A 14219-nucleotide genomic window follows, 5' to 3' on the forward strand; every position below is an offset into this window, starting at 1 on the left:
CAGAGACAATTTAAAGCTTCCTACAATCTTTAATAGATTCTTCTCTTAAACTGTAGAGAATTGGTTCTTCTCAAAGATTGATAGAAACTTTGTGATTCAAATGTTAGAGTTTCTACTTCTCAATCTCCTGTTAACAAACAGAAACCTTTGTATACAATGTCCAGATTTCTATTTTCAACAACATTGCAGTTACGTTTCCTAGGGAAAGAGTGAAAGAAACAACAACAACAAGAACCAAACAAACAGAATGTACCATTTTTATATACATGAAAAACTATTTAACTAAATGTATTATCCAAGACATGGCGCAGGGATTTTGTCAGTGAGTTATTCAACAATCGTCCTGAAACTCCCATAATACACCAGCCACTTTCTAGTAATTTGGGATTTAACAGTGAATAAAAACAAAGACTGTCCTCCAGAAATATACATCCTGTGCATGCATATGGTGATTGGGTCTGGAAAGGAAGGGAGCTACTCTCTTGCCTTCATTATCCAACTATCAGTAAGGTCAAAATGATAATATAAATAATCCTAATTTGACTGTTGAATACTACTCACCCTTCAGTGCACAGATTAGATTTCTCCACTTAGCATTCCTGGCCTATTCCAGCCTAGATAATTTTTTCCTTTTTCTGAGTTTTTAAACAACTTTTTTGTTTGTTTGTTTGTTTTTGTTTTGAGACAGGATCTTGCTCTGTTGCCCAGGCTAGAGTGCAGTGGTACAAACATGGCTCACTGCAGCCTCATCCTCCTGGGCTCTAGCAATCCTTCCACCTAAGCCTCCCCAGTAGCTAGGACTACAGGCAGGTACCACCATGCCCACCTATAAACATCTTTTTTGAAGTATAATTTACATGTCATAAATTTTACTTGTTTTAAGTGTATAATTACTAGTTTTTATACATTATTTATTTATTTATCTTAGAGATGGGGTTTTGCTATGTTGCCCACACTGGTCTTAAACTCCTGGGCTCAGGCGATCCTCCTGCTTCAGCTTCCTGAATAGCTGGGATTATTGGCACATGGCACTATGCCCCACCAATGACTTTTTTAGTAATTTTTTTAGTGAAGTATCATTATAATCTAGTATTAAAACATTTCCATCACCACAAAAAGATTTCTTGTGCCCATTTGCAGTCACTCTCTGTTCCCATCTCCAGGCCTTAGGCAACCACCAATTAATTTTCTGCCTCTTTAAATGTACTTTTCTGGACATTTCATATAAATGGAATCATGTATATGGTCTTTTTCATATGTCTTCTTTCACTTAGCCTGCTTTGGAGGTTCATCCATGTAGTAGCATATATCAGTAGTTTGTTCCTCTATATTGCTGAAGAGTATTTCACTGCGTGGATATCATTTCCTGTTAATCCATCCACCAGTTGATGAACATTTGAATTATTTCCACTTTTGGCTATTATAAATAGTGATACTGCAAATTCTCTGGGGTTATTAAAGCATTTAGTTGTGTACTGTTTGGGACAGTCTATCAATTGTCATATGTATTAATTAGGATCCTTAAGAATGAGAAAAAATATCAGACAGTCATATCCTTCCTGTTCTGCATTGCCTTGTAGATGTCACAAGAATGTGTATTATATTTATTTCATTGATTTATTGGTTGATAGGCTGAAAAATAAAAGAATGAATAAAAGTAACACTGCAATTTGCACATGCTATTAAAATAGTCTATGAAATGGCTGACAAAGATGAAATTTTCTATATAATAATTTAACAAAAACTAATTAGAAATATTCATGCACTAGGTTTCTACATTTGTGTTAACATAACTTCCTCAGATTCCTCAGGACAATTTCCTTAAGATAAACCCTGGCTTTTTACCACCCTGATTTTGGAGGGGGAGGGTAGGAAACCTGGATGTTGTAGCCTGTGCTAAATTCTCCTAAGTGCAAATCAACAAAAACAGATCAATTTGTTCAATTAAGGGTGCAACTTTGAATTCTAAAGCTTTAATTAAGTTTGAGGATTTTACTCTGATTCACCAAAGTATGTGAATGCCTGGAATGAAATGGGCTGAACTGGGTGTCCTTCCTTAGCATGAATTCATTATGAGCTCATGGACTGAAAGCCAGTGTTATTTCTCTGTAGTCCTAAGTGGATTAATGGGGTACTCTGCAGGAATTGGGAATCAATTAAATCTCTTTACCAAAGGAAACTGGAGTTGTTAGAGGTGATAAAGTATGTGCACTCAGTAGCATGCAGTTGTGACAATGATGGCAGACTGTGAGCAATTTGCCAAGCATATTTAAGTGATATGTACGGCACTTGAAAGCTCACCAGGCCAGTCCTGTAAACGGAGTGCCGAGTCAAAATAGATGAAGCTTTTTGGTATAGGAAGATTCGTCCAATGATGGAAAAAGGGGAAATAATTCAATAAACACATCATATGTTCTACATGAAATGAACAAATGAACAGGATTTTCTTCCTTCTGTCCTTCTACCTCCTCTGAAAATGTTAATTCAAATAATTGCACAAAGTCACAGAAGTTGTTAAGATGCAGGCTATGGAGAAAATCAGGAGCAGCAGCAGAAGAAAATTCCCTGTCCCTTTGGCCCACCTTGTCTCTGTGCGTTTGGCTGTACCATGCTAAGTGAAAATATTTGAGGAGTAGCCAAGATGTATTGAATAACTTTTAAGTGCTTGGTCCTATTTTAATCGATTCATGTGAAATATTTAAATTTCAACATAAATCAAATGAGTTAGGTGTTATTACATTTCCCACTTATGAATGACGACACTGAAACATATTAAGTAGCAGATTCAAAGATCGCATAGGAAGAGAAGCCAGGACGCAGGCCCAAGCAGCTGACTTCAGTGTTTATGGATAATCTGATGCTACAGTGTTGTCTATACTTTGAGAGTCAGGTAATACATGCTACAGATGAGCAAAAAGGCATTGTACTTCTTTGTTGAAAATACCTTGATACTAGATTACAGTATCATCTAGAAATAGGAAAATAGAAGGAAACCTTCTATTTTGTTCCTAGAGTGCCGGAGAATCTGTAGTGTTGCATAACGTGGTGGCAGTTAAGATGCCAGTGTTTTCTGGTTTTTGTTTTTTTCATCAAAGTGGTTAGTTAGCATGAATTGTATTTAGTTAAATTTCGCTGATGCCATTTCACTACTACTCTTCACTATTAAACATGTTGGCATGATGGGATTACACAGCTTAGGTTTTATTATATCTCTACCCTTAAGAAGCTTCTACCCTGGTGAGGTGTTTGAGGAGCCTAGAGAGATGAATTCAAAGGATTCTAAGATGCCAAAGGAAAACAAAATGAGATACAGAAAAGGTAAAGATATTGGTCTGAATCTTTGTAACCAGTTAGTTTTCTAGCGCCTGGGCTAGAACCTAGTTTATGCTGTAGGATATCCTATAGATATAAATTCTGTTTTCAGAAGTCTTCTTTATTTCAGGAATGAAGATGCTATTTTTCTGTATATTATGTTGAAATAATTGGGATGATGAGTTTTCAAAACTCATTGACAGCACCTGAAGTCATAGAGCTCCTGCAAATTTTGTATCTGCAGGTTGGTTGTGCCTTGATAGTTGTGGTAATAAGACTCCCGTGCAGCTAGCTTGCCTGTAGGAAAGTTTTTCCATGATGGATTTCAACTGGGGAAGTTTTCAAAAACCTAGATGTGAATATATTTGAATGTCACTTATACTCTTGGTGTTAGTTGTTGCTAGAAATCTGTCTATGACACTGAATAATAAATGTGAAAGCCTAATGGAGAAGAGTGAAAAGATAGATGCGTGATATGCTTGCTTTGCTGATGCAAATGGATTAATAGTGGCATTAGATAGAAAGGAAATTGATCTCATCTAGACTTGGTTATAATGGGATTTCCAAACATTCTTTTTTTTTTTTTTTTTTTTGAGATGGAGTCTTGCTCTGTCACCCAGGCTGGAGGGCAGTGGTGCGATCTCGGCTCACTGCAAAGATCCACCTCCCGGGTTCACGCCATTCTCCTGCCTCAGCCTCCCGAGTAGCTGGGACTACAGGCACCCGCCACCACGCCCGGCTATTTTTTTGTATTTTTTTTTAAATTATACTTTAAATTCTAGGGTACATGTGCACAACGTGCAGGTTTGTTACATATGTATACATGTGCCATGCTGGTGTGCTGCACCCATTAACTCGTCATTTACATTAGGTATGTCTCCTAATGCTATCCCTCCCCCTTCCCCCCACCCCACAACAGGCCCCGGTGTGTGATGTTCCCCTTCCTATGTCCAAGTGTTCTCATTGTTCAATTCCCACTTATGAGTGAGAACATGCAATGTTTGGTTTTTTATCCTTGCGATAATTTGCTGATAATGATGGTTTTCAGCTTCAACCATGTCCCTACAAAGGACATGAACTCATCATTTTTATGGCTTCATAGTATTCCATGGTGTATATGTGCCACATTTTCTTAATCCAGTCTATCATTGTTGGTTCCAGGACATTTGGGTTGGTTCCAGGTCTTTACTATTGTGAATAGTGACACAATAAACATATGTGTGCATGTGTCATTATAGCAGCATGATTTATAATCCTTTGGGTATATACTCAGTAATGGGATGGCTGGGTCAAATGGTATTTCTAGTTCTAGATCCCTGAGGAATCGCCACACTGACTTCCACAATGGTTGAACTAGTTTACAGTCCCACCAACAGTTTGAAAGTGTTCCTATTTCTCCACATCCTCTCCAGCACCTTTTTTTGGTATTTTTAGTAGAGACGGGGTTTCACCATGTTAGCCAGGATGGTCTCGATCTCCTGACCTTGTGATCCACCCCCCTCGGCCTCCCGAAGTGCAAACATTCTTGAAATTCTGCTTAGCTAGACTGTTAGGTGCAAGTTGATTCTGATCCCATTGCAGAGAGGCCATTCAGGATCAAGTCCAGTCTTGTTGAAACAAAGTTAAGTGATTTTTGGTTTCGGTGTTGATGAAGTACCCATGTGAAATATATTGGCAAGATAAAGGAGTGTAGTTACCTCATTTACAGAAAAAAATATTTTTTTAATTTACTTTTAAAAATATTACTGTTGTCCAAACTCAGCAATGCTAATGTTTGTCACCAGATAAACACAGTAAATGCCACTGGTTGGATTTATTTTTAAATGGAGTAATTTCTTTATCTGAATTGAGGTAGACTTCATGTTTGCTGTTGTGTTATAGTAATTAAAGTTCACATTTATCTGTGAGTGTTAAAATTTTCACTTTTTATCGTGCCATCAAACTCACTAAATAGTTTCAAAGTCAAAGGATAAGACATAAAAAATTCCTGAAAAATTAATGCCATTTATATATCTTCTAAAACCTTAAATTTATTGATGTATAAGTATGCATCCCTGTTTTCCAATATTCATTTTGTATTTAGTTAAAAGCTGTTCTGAAGATTTATGGCACGCAATAGCAGTTTTGGTAGAGTTATAAATTTTCTTTTCTTTTTTATTGTTGGTGCCTTAGAAGCCAGTTGAATTACAAATTTACATTTTCAGAATTAGAATTGTATAATCTAGATTTAATTAATGCAAGGATGATAATGCTTCAGTGGCAGTACTATCTGTTCGAATTGCTAGATTTTTTTGAACGCTCTCAGGGAGCAGCTCTCCAATTAGGGATTTATACATATTATTAATTAACTACTTTACAATAGATATTATCCAGTGAACTGTGTATTCATATTAGGCACTGTATAGTTTGCTTGTTATCGAAGTGGATTACATGTCCTTTCCATTTTCTAATCCATATTTTATTTCCTCTGCTGCCTCTTGTATCTGAGTGTAGATAGATTCACCAACTACCCAACAGCACCAGTGACTTCAATGCCAGTGTTTACTGGGCTTAAGTTACAGAGAATAAAACTAAATAAGTGGTTTGAATTTGGAGATTTGGGTACATAAACGTTTTGTATATTACTATGCCTTATGTCTATAAGGTTTACTTTCTGCAAAATGTTTTCCATAACATTTGATGTCAATCAAAGCCGAGCCTTTACCAAATAGCTGGCATGATGTTTTATCTACAAGCTCTTAATGTAGTGAATATACTAAACATACTTTCCCGACTTTTGAGGGAAATTTCATGCTACCTATAGCAAAAATGTGATTCAAAGATGGTTGCTATTTCAAAAATGTTTCCAGAGACTTTCTAAAAGGAATCTCATAGAACGAGTTGAGCAAGAGGAAACCCACTAAAGGACTGTCACATGGCTGAATGTATAAAGAGAACCAAAGTCTGCTTTCCGAAATTGCAAAGGCAGTGTAATAACCACACCGCCCCCTGCAATGTTAAGCCTTGAAAGGTCCTTGAATTTAGACAAAAAGCAATTCACTGTAACCAGCTGGTGCATCGATAAGAGAAATGTCAGCAAATTCCCTCAACCTCTAAAGGCATGGATGGGGGTTGAGGGGCTACAGGACAAATATATAGGAGTGCACAAAGCTTCTCAAGAAGAAATTTTACAGTAAATGAGTAAACCTTTAGATTTCCAAGAACAATGAAAATCGGTTGTGAATCATAATTTAAGAATGAAACATACAAATAAATACCTTCTAATGAATTCCATCAAGTTGGGACTGTTATAAATGCCTTCCTAAGATCCTTCTCCTCCACAAGAGACTGTGTAATTCTATAATGCAAATTCCCCCAACAAATTTGAAAGACATCAATGTAATGCTCAGGAAGAATACATTTTGAATATCCTTATAAATATCAATACTTCCATAAAAATATTAAACTTTGGCGTTAGATTTCAAAGTCTGCACAATTCTGACTTATATTCTGATTATAACTGCATTGCTCTTTTAAGAAATTGACTCCAGTGTGGGGAGGAAACAATAGGTTGAAATATTGACAAGTCTCATTTCCTACATCAATTCCATTTCATTTAAATTTTTATTTGCTGGGAGTAATTTCAATGTGGATGGCTCTTTTTGCAACTTAAAGTGGTCAAATTTGGCTTTTTATTGCATTCTTACCCTTTTCTCCATATGGGCTGAGAAGTTTTTATTTAGTGTGGTTAATGCACTGACTGGAATATTTGCCAATCACATTCAAAGCCTTCCTAATAAAGCGAGAGATAGAGAATATGTAACCGCCCAAAGTGAAATCAGTGTTTGGAGAAAAAGATTTCACATCTATCAAAGCTAAAGCAAGAAAATCCTGTGACTCTGGGTTTGTATCTCTGCTCAGAGAAATATGTACAAGTATGTTATTGCCTTATTGTTGTCGCATAACAAAAACATTATTGTCTGGAGTTTCAAAATGCAGAAATATTTTTAAAGTTGCGTAAAGATGCACACCAGTTTCTTAATAGTATTTATCTCTGCAGGGGAGATGTAAGAACCAGGATCTGTAGCATAGAATTTATTTAAATTACTGAATTTTGGAAAAAAAAGAACGTATTAAGATATTTGTTGTTATAGTCAAAGTTAATTTTAAAATAACACATTAAAATGATTTTTTGCACCAGGTGTTCCAAAATTTCCAAAAGAAAAAATTGACCCTCTTGAAGTGGAGGAGGGAGATCCAATTGTCCTCCCATGCAATCCTCCAAAAGGCCTCCCACCTTTACACATTTATTGGATGAATATTGGTAAGTAATGCTCCGTTCCATCAAAAAAGGGGGACATTTTAATTCTATCCATCATATCGATAACATAATGAATCCAAAGACAAAATAAAAAATAAAGATCTCTTAATTTTTTTCATATTTGAAGAGGAGATGCTGCTAATATGATAAGGTTTGTCTGTGAAGACAATACTTCCTATATTTCAAACAGTGCACTTACCTGTGGAATGCAGATCATGTGAAAGCTGAGGATGGCATGGGTTTGTGTTGCTAGCTTCATCTTTCTATTTTAGTAATGCTCCACCTGCTAATTGCAGTCACCTACCAAGAAATTAGTATTAACTTTTTTGCTTAATTTTCTAAAAGGTTTGCTGACTCTGATCTGAAATTCTAGCTTTGTAAAGTCTACTTCTAGCATATGCCTTAGCAGTGATCTCTACATGTTTTCTCATTGTGAACCACAGAGAAAAATGCTATTTGTACAGCACTCAGAAGAAAGCAAATGAAGCTACTCTTAGGTACAGCCAATTGTTCCAGACATCAGTTCCCCTAGAATCTTCCAGGCTGTAACCACAACAGGGAGATTAATATCACGGATAAAACTTTTGGAGAGCTTTTTGTTTTTTCTTTTTAAATCATGTTTTAAATAAACGTGATTCTCAGAAAATACAAGTGTTAATTAGGTCATTGTCTGCATTGATCAGTTTTCAGTTCAGCCAATTCAGATTCATAGGGCAGAGGTGGAGACAAAGATGGTAAACAGAGTTTACCACTGTTTGTCTACCAGTGGACTTCTTTGGTTAATGGTAAAAAGTATGCTCCCAAGGGTTTTGCTGCTGTTTTTGTTTTGTTTTGTTTTCCTATTTGCTCATTGTTCCTATAGTAAGACCAGACTTGAGAGGAATTAAAGAGCAAACAGGAAAAACCAAATGAAATAATAATGTAAAAGAAAATGAAAAAGGAAGATGAAGCACAATAAGGGGCAATTGCCCTTTTCAATGGCAAGATATCTCTTTTCAGAATTAGAACACATCGAACAAGATGAAAGAGTATACATGAGCCAAAAGGGAGATCTATACTTCGCAAACGTGGAAGAAAAGGACAGTCGCAATGACTACTGCTGCTTTGCTGCATTTCCAAGATTAAGGACTATTGTACAGAAAATGCCAATGAAACTAACAGTTAACAGTTGTAAGTCCACATAATTTATCGTTTCATCATGTATGCTGAATGCAAATGTGTCAGTAATTTCCTTCTGGCTGAAGCCATTTAAAGCTGGGTTGATATTTTGCACCATTGTTCAGTTCAACTCTGGAGACTTCTTCCAGATGAAATAGAATCTGCAGCTGCAGATTCACGGCAGCTCTGTCTCTCACAGCCAGGAAATCACATCTCAATTCACAGGACAAATGTATTTCATCTGACATCTGCAGGATCTTGTCATTTTCAGTGGATGAAATATACAATGAAATTCCAGGGTTTTCTAAGCAAATCTTTGGCATCGATTCACTGTGATCTTGGATAAACTGGCAGACTGAAAATGGGGGAGAAAACAACAGAGGCAAAAAAACGGAAATTTGTATCACCAAATTGGCAAACTTACTTGAATCACCCCTTTCCCAACTTGATTCTGTGGATGCCAGCCTGGGTTCCCAAATGGGAAAAGTAATTAGAGGGAGGAAGAACCGTAAGATTCAAAGGGAAGAAATAATCCCCAACAGTTTGCTGACTGAATAATTGGCCCTGGTATAGTTGAAAGTTGGCATTACCATTTCATTGTTTAATTTGGTCCATGATTTTTTCATTTTTATGTGTAGATATGCCATGCCAGGGCTTCACTATAACATTCTTCTAGTAGCCTCAGTTCTCTTCAATGGAGCTATAACTTGAATCTTCTCCACCTGGATTCAAGATTAAACTCACTATAATTATTTTCTATGTAAAACTATATTCCCAAAGGCAATGTTCTAGTGAAGCATGGTTCTACATCATTTTGTAATTTTTCTAAGACAAAAATATGACTTTTCATTCTTTATTGATATCGGCATCCACCATTATGTTTGTGTTTTTTTCCTTCCGTTTTTTTATTTCAGTAAAGCATGCTAATGACTCAAGTTCATCCACAGAAATTGGTTCCAAGGGTAAGTTGAACCCATGTGGAGTGTTGGCATTTGTGTATAGCTCATTGTCATCTCAGATTTTGAATTTTTCTTTAATATCCTCTTAAGTTTATTCCAATACTGTTATTATGAAAAACATCTGAACTTAGAGGGTTCTGTTGCCCCCCATGCCCTCTTAAATATATGCAAAGGGAGTGATTTTTATAAATATGTAACTATACAAATATAATGAAATACTTATATATAATGCATTGAATAGACAGATAGAGATATTTAATGGAGTAATTATTTTGGGTCTCCCAAAACGTCTCTTATGGTATATAAGGTTGATACTTTTGCAGAAAGAAAAGAAATGGTTAAGTGTCAAAAGACGTAGAGAAAACACTGCGTTTAAGAAAGTTAAGTGGATTTTTTCTTGCAAGACTTCTTGAAATATTTGACATGCAACTGTACATTGTGGCTTTCTGAGAAAAAAACAGTTTGTAGCATTTTTCAAGCTCATGTGTCTGCGTGATCTTTTTATTTAATTCTTTCCCCCATAGAATGTCTACCAGGACTTGTGTTCTATGGAAAATGCCTGAGTAAATCTGAGTTGTGTAGCAGGCTAGTTCTCTATAATGAGAAGAGTCAGTTACATAATTGCAGCAAATATTCTCTATAAAATGTGGACCAGTGATAACTTAGATACCTTGTATACTTGCAAGTTCAGTGGAGGAGGATGCAAGCTCCTTTTGAAGAACCGTCAGTTTTAAGGTGTACTGATTCATCCCCAACATCATTTCCTTTGAGATTAATAACTCAAACATATATAGTGCTATATTTTCACAGCACTCAATGAAAAATCATTGCACATAGTACATATTCAACAATTATTTTTCAAAAAATAAACACGAGGAGTAGAAGACTGTCTACTGCTAAAGTCCCTTTGAAGATGGAAGTCTTCTAATTTGCCATTGTATTTGAAAAATATTCTTAAGAAAATAAGAAATGGGACGTTTCAATATGCAGGTAGTGAGGATGCTTGCTAATCATTTCCTAAAACTGTGTTTTTCTTTAAGGAACTGAGACTACGGGTAGAGTTGCCGAAAGAGCTTGATAAATTCGTAGATGCCTAGTGTCTACCACAGCCTTCCTCAGTGAGAATTTCTGAGTGCAGGAGGAAGCTGTTTTTACCAGAAACCTCATTAAATTCTTAGGCAATTTAAATTAAATAAAAACATAAACATAAAGTCATTGCACATGACATGATTGAAGTATAGAATATAAAATCATAGATTTTCAATTAAGGACTTCTGTTTGACCTTCTGAGTTAGCAGATATGGTATAAATAATAACATTTATAAAATTTTGCAGTGCTACGCTCAGTAAAGACATATGAGGGACAACCCATGCTTCATGGTAAGAGAGAAGAGGAGTCTATTTAAATGGAAATATGTGAAATGTGTATAGAACACACACACACACACACACACACACACACACACTCATGTGTGTCGGATTTTTTGTTTTAAGAAAGATGTGGTGTCACAGAATTTTATGTATATTAATTTGAAAAAATTCTGACTTTTCTTTTCTATTTTGTAGCAAATTCCATCAAGCAAAGAAAACCCAAACTGCTGTTGCCTCCCACTGAGAGTGGCAGTGAGTCTTCAATTACCATCCTCAAAGGGGAAATCTTGCTGCTTGAGTGTTTTGCTGAAGGCTTGTGAGTAACCTGACTCTCACTCATGACTTTGTCCATCCAGTTCTGTAAAGAATAAGACATCAAGCACATTAAGACTGTGCTTGCAAAGATATTTTAAAATTATTTCCTTAAAAAAATTAAATTCTGCCGGGCACTGCAGATATTCTGCTCAGGACTGTTATCCCAGGTACTTAAGAGGCTGAAGCAGGAAGATTGCTTGAGCCCAGGAGTTTGAGGCTGCAGTGAGCTATGATAATGCCATTGCACTAAAACCTGGACGACAGAGCAAGACCTCATCTAAAATAAAATTAAATTAAAATTAATAAAATAAAATAAATAATAAAAATAAATTCTGTCATTATATCTCTGGAGGAAGTAATTTGTACTTCACTCTACAGACTTCAGGCAGTAACAGGCTCATAAAATTAGATCTCTCTGTCAATTTATGATATTGTGGATGGAGGGGATGATGATAACATTCTCCTTAGTTAAGTTTAAGAAGCCTGAGGTTGTTGGTAGTCAGCCCCTCACTTTTGGTGCTGAGTTTTCTCTCTATGCTATACTATCTTGCCCCACTCCTGTTTGCTATGTTACTTACTAAATCTGCTCCTTTGCAGGTTCCAAGGAGCCCTATTTTTCTATTTTTACCCTGATGCCCTTTGCACACATGGAGGTCCAGACCATGTAATTTAAGAGAGTTTTACATCAAAATCGAATTAAGTGAACTTTCTTTACACCTGAAAAAGCAATCCATTTATTTATTTATTTATTTATTTATTCATTTATTTATTCATTTATTCATTTATTTATTTTTTTGAGACAGGGTCTCACTCTGTCACCCATGCTGGAGTGCAGAGGCGCAATCTCAGCTCATTGCAACCTCTGCCTCCTGGGTTCAAGCGATTCTCCTGCCTCAGCCTCCTGAGTAGCTGAAACTACAGGTGTGTGCCACCACACCTGGCCAGTTTTTTGTATTTTTAGTAGAGACAGGGTTTCAACATGTTAGCCAGGAAGGTCTCAATCTCCAGACGCTGTGATTGGCCTCCCAAAATGCTGGGATTATAGGCATGAGCCACCGGGCCCAGCCCGCAATGCACCTTTTTAAATCCTCCAAGAAAACCCTAAAGGACCTCACTTGGTCACCTCTTAAAATTGTTCCATTTATTAACTACTGTTAAGTACATTTAAACAGGGACCATCTTATTTAATATTTAATCATACAGGGTCTCCTATTTTTACCACTATCCTTCCGAACTTACGGTCCTTCCCTACCATTGAGGATTCCTTGGGAAAATGCATTCCAGCTTCCTAGCACCTGGGTTTACTCATTTGAAATATAATCTGCTCGTAAGCTAAGGGCTTTGGGGACTCTAGTTAGTGGACTAGGATTTGAAATTCAAAAAATCATATTCATTCATAATTTAGAGTACATTCTGAACGACTGGTTTAGAAATGGAGCAGATTTTATTGGTTTTACAGCCCCTAAGCTTTCTAAATTTCTCTTTCCAACCACCAAAAATATCAAAGTTGCTTGTCTGTCTTCAACTCCCAATGTGTATTTACATAAATTAGTTAGAAGTACTATGACACAGACTCTGTTTGGAATGTTTGGTCTGTGTATTATTTTAGAAGAGGAAAGTCTCATGTTGAGTTTGAATCATGATGGCAACAACCTGCTCTACTGGTTGTATTTGTACATGTTTACAGTGATAGAAATTAAATTCTTGCAGAGTTCATCACTATATTGAGTTGGGCAGGGTGATCCTTTCTGTAATTCTTTTTTCTTATTTCCCACAAATGCCTTCACTGACCTCTTGGATTGACTAGCAACTGTGCAGAATGTCTTCAAAATAATGAAATGCTCTCATGTGCTTTTTAGAAATTGAAGAGTCATGAAGGAATATATAAAAACAGAGTGGATGAAAATATATGTTGTTGTGAGGACATGAAAATTCTTGATGCGCTGTCCTAAGAATTTTCGCCTGAAGTAGTTTCTTCTTACTCATACTGATTTTGTGTTGGGTAATCCTGTCTGATCTGGGTCGTCTCTCAGAAGATGATACATTTTTTAAAAGTTTTTTGGGTCCTTTAAAAAACTTTTTCTAAGAAGTTTTCAAGCCATTAACCTCCTATAGTAACAAAAATAATTATAATTAAAGTATTGTACTATTATTTTGTGTCAAGCACTATATTTGGGTCTTTGAAAACTAGTCTAATTGTCTAACACATTTTACTTGAAAGAATAAAGTAAAATGATTATCTATAAGTGTCAGGTGTACATGAGATATAATTTATCTCAAGATAGGTCTATATCTTGGCAAGAATTTACAGCTATATTCTTGCAAATGTTTTTCATTTCCTTTTGTTTTAGATTTAAGGGACATTTACCAACAGTATCTGAACAAATGTGTTTTGAGGGAAAACTTATAAAATGGCCATAGATGGACTCATGTGCACTGCTCAAATAGTTTTTTTTTCTGTTTTGTAAATTCATGGGTTTAAAGTAGGTATAATTCTTTCACAAGATACTACTTTATAAATAGAGAAATATACAAATAAAAGTTGGCCAGACAAGGGCCTGAAAAAAATTGAGATTATGAGGTAGTGTATTTTGTGTGCAAAAAGGTATTAAGCAATATATTTTCCCTCAAAACACATTGCTTAAATGCTGTTAGTAAATGTTATTTAAATTAAAAAAAAAAGGCAGGAGGTATAAAAAAATTGGCAAGAATAGAGCTGAAAATTTTTGCCATGGTATAGACCTATCCTGAGATTAAATTATATCTCATTTTCACATAATACTTTAGATCATTATTTTACTTTA

General features: G+C 35.8%; 1 protein-coding gene across 8 annotated transcripts in view; it reads left to right on the forward strand.

Annotated features, from left to right (window-relative positions):
• The window catches only part of CHL1 (cell adhesion molecule L1 like), a 206131-nt gene that overhangs the window by 136233 nt on the left and 55679 nt on the right, over positions 1-14219 (forward strand). For 5 of the 8 annotated variants that reach the window (XM_009444749.5, XM_001136954.5, XM_016940312.4 and 2 more), the window contains 4 exons: positions 7493-7615; positions 8612-8782; positions 9685-9732; positions 11296-11416. In XM_009444749.5, the coding sequence (XP_009443024.1) occupies positions 7493-7615; positions 8612-8782; positions 9685-9732; positions 11296-11416 (463 nt within the window). The remainder of the gene's footprint in view (positions 1-7492; positions 7616-8611; positions 8783-9684; positions 9733-11295; positions 11417-14219) is intronic. The other 3 variants (XM_001136570.5, XM_063806583.1, XM_054680361.2) reach the window with 1 other exon arrangement.

The sequence above is a fragment of the Pan troglodytes genome, chromosome 2, assembly GCF_028858775.2.
Source record: "Pan troglodytes isolate AG18354 chromosome 2, NHGRI_mPanTro3-v2.0_pri, whole genome shotgun sequence".
In the NCBI taxonomy this organism is placed as follows: domain Eukaryota; kingdom Metazoa; phylum Chordata; class Mammalia; order Primates; family Hominidae; genus Pan; species Pan troglodytes.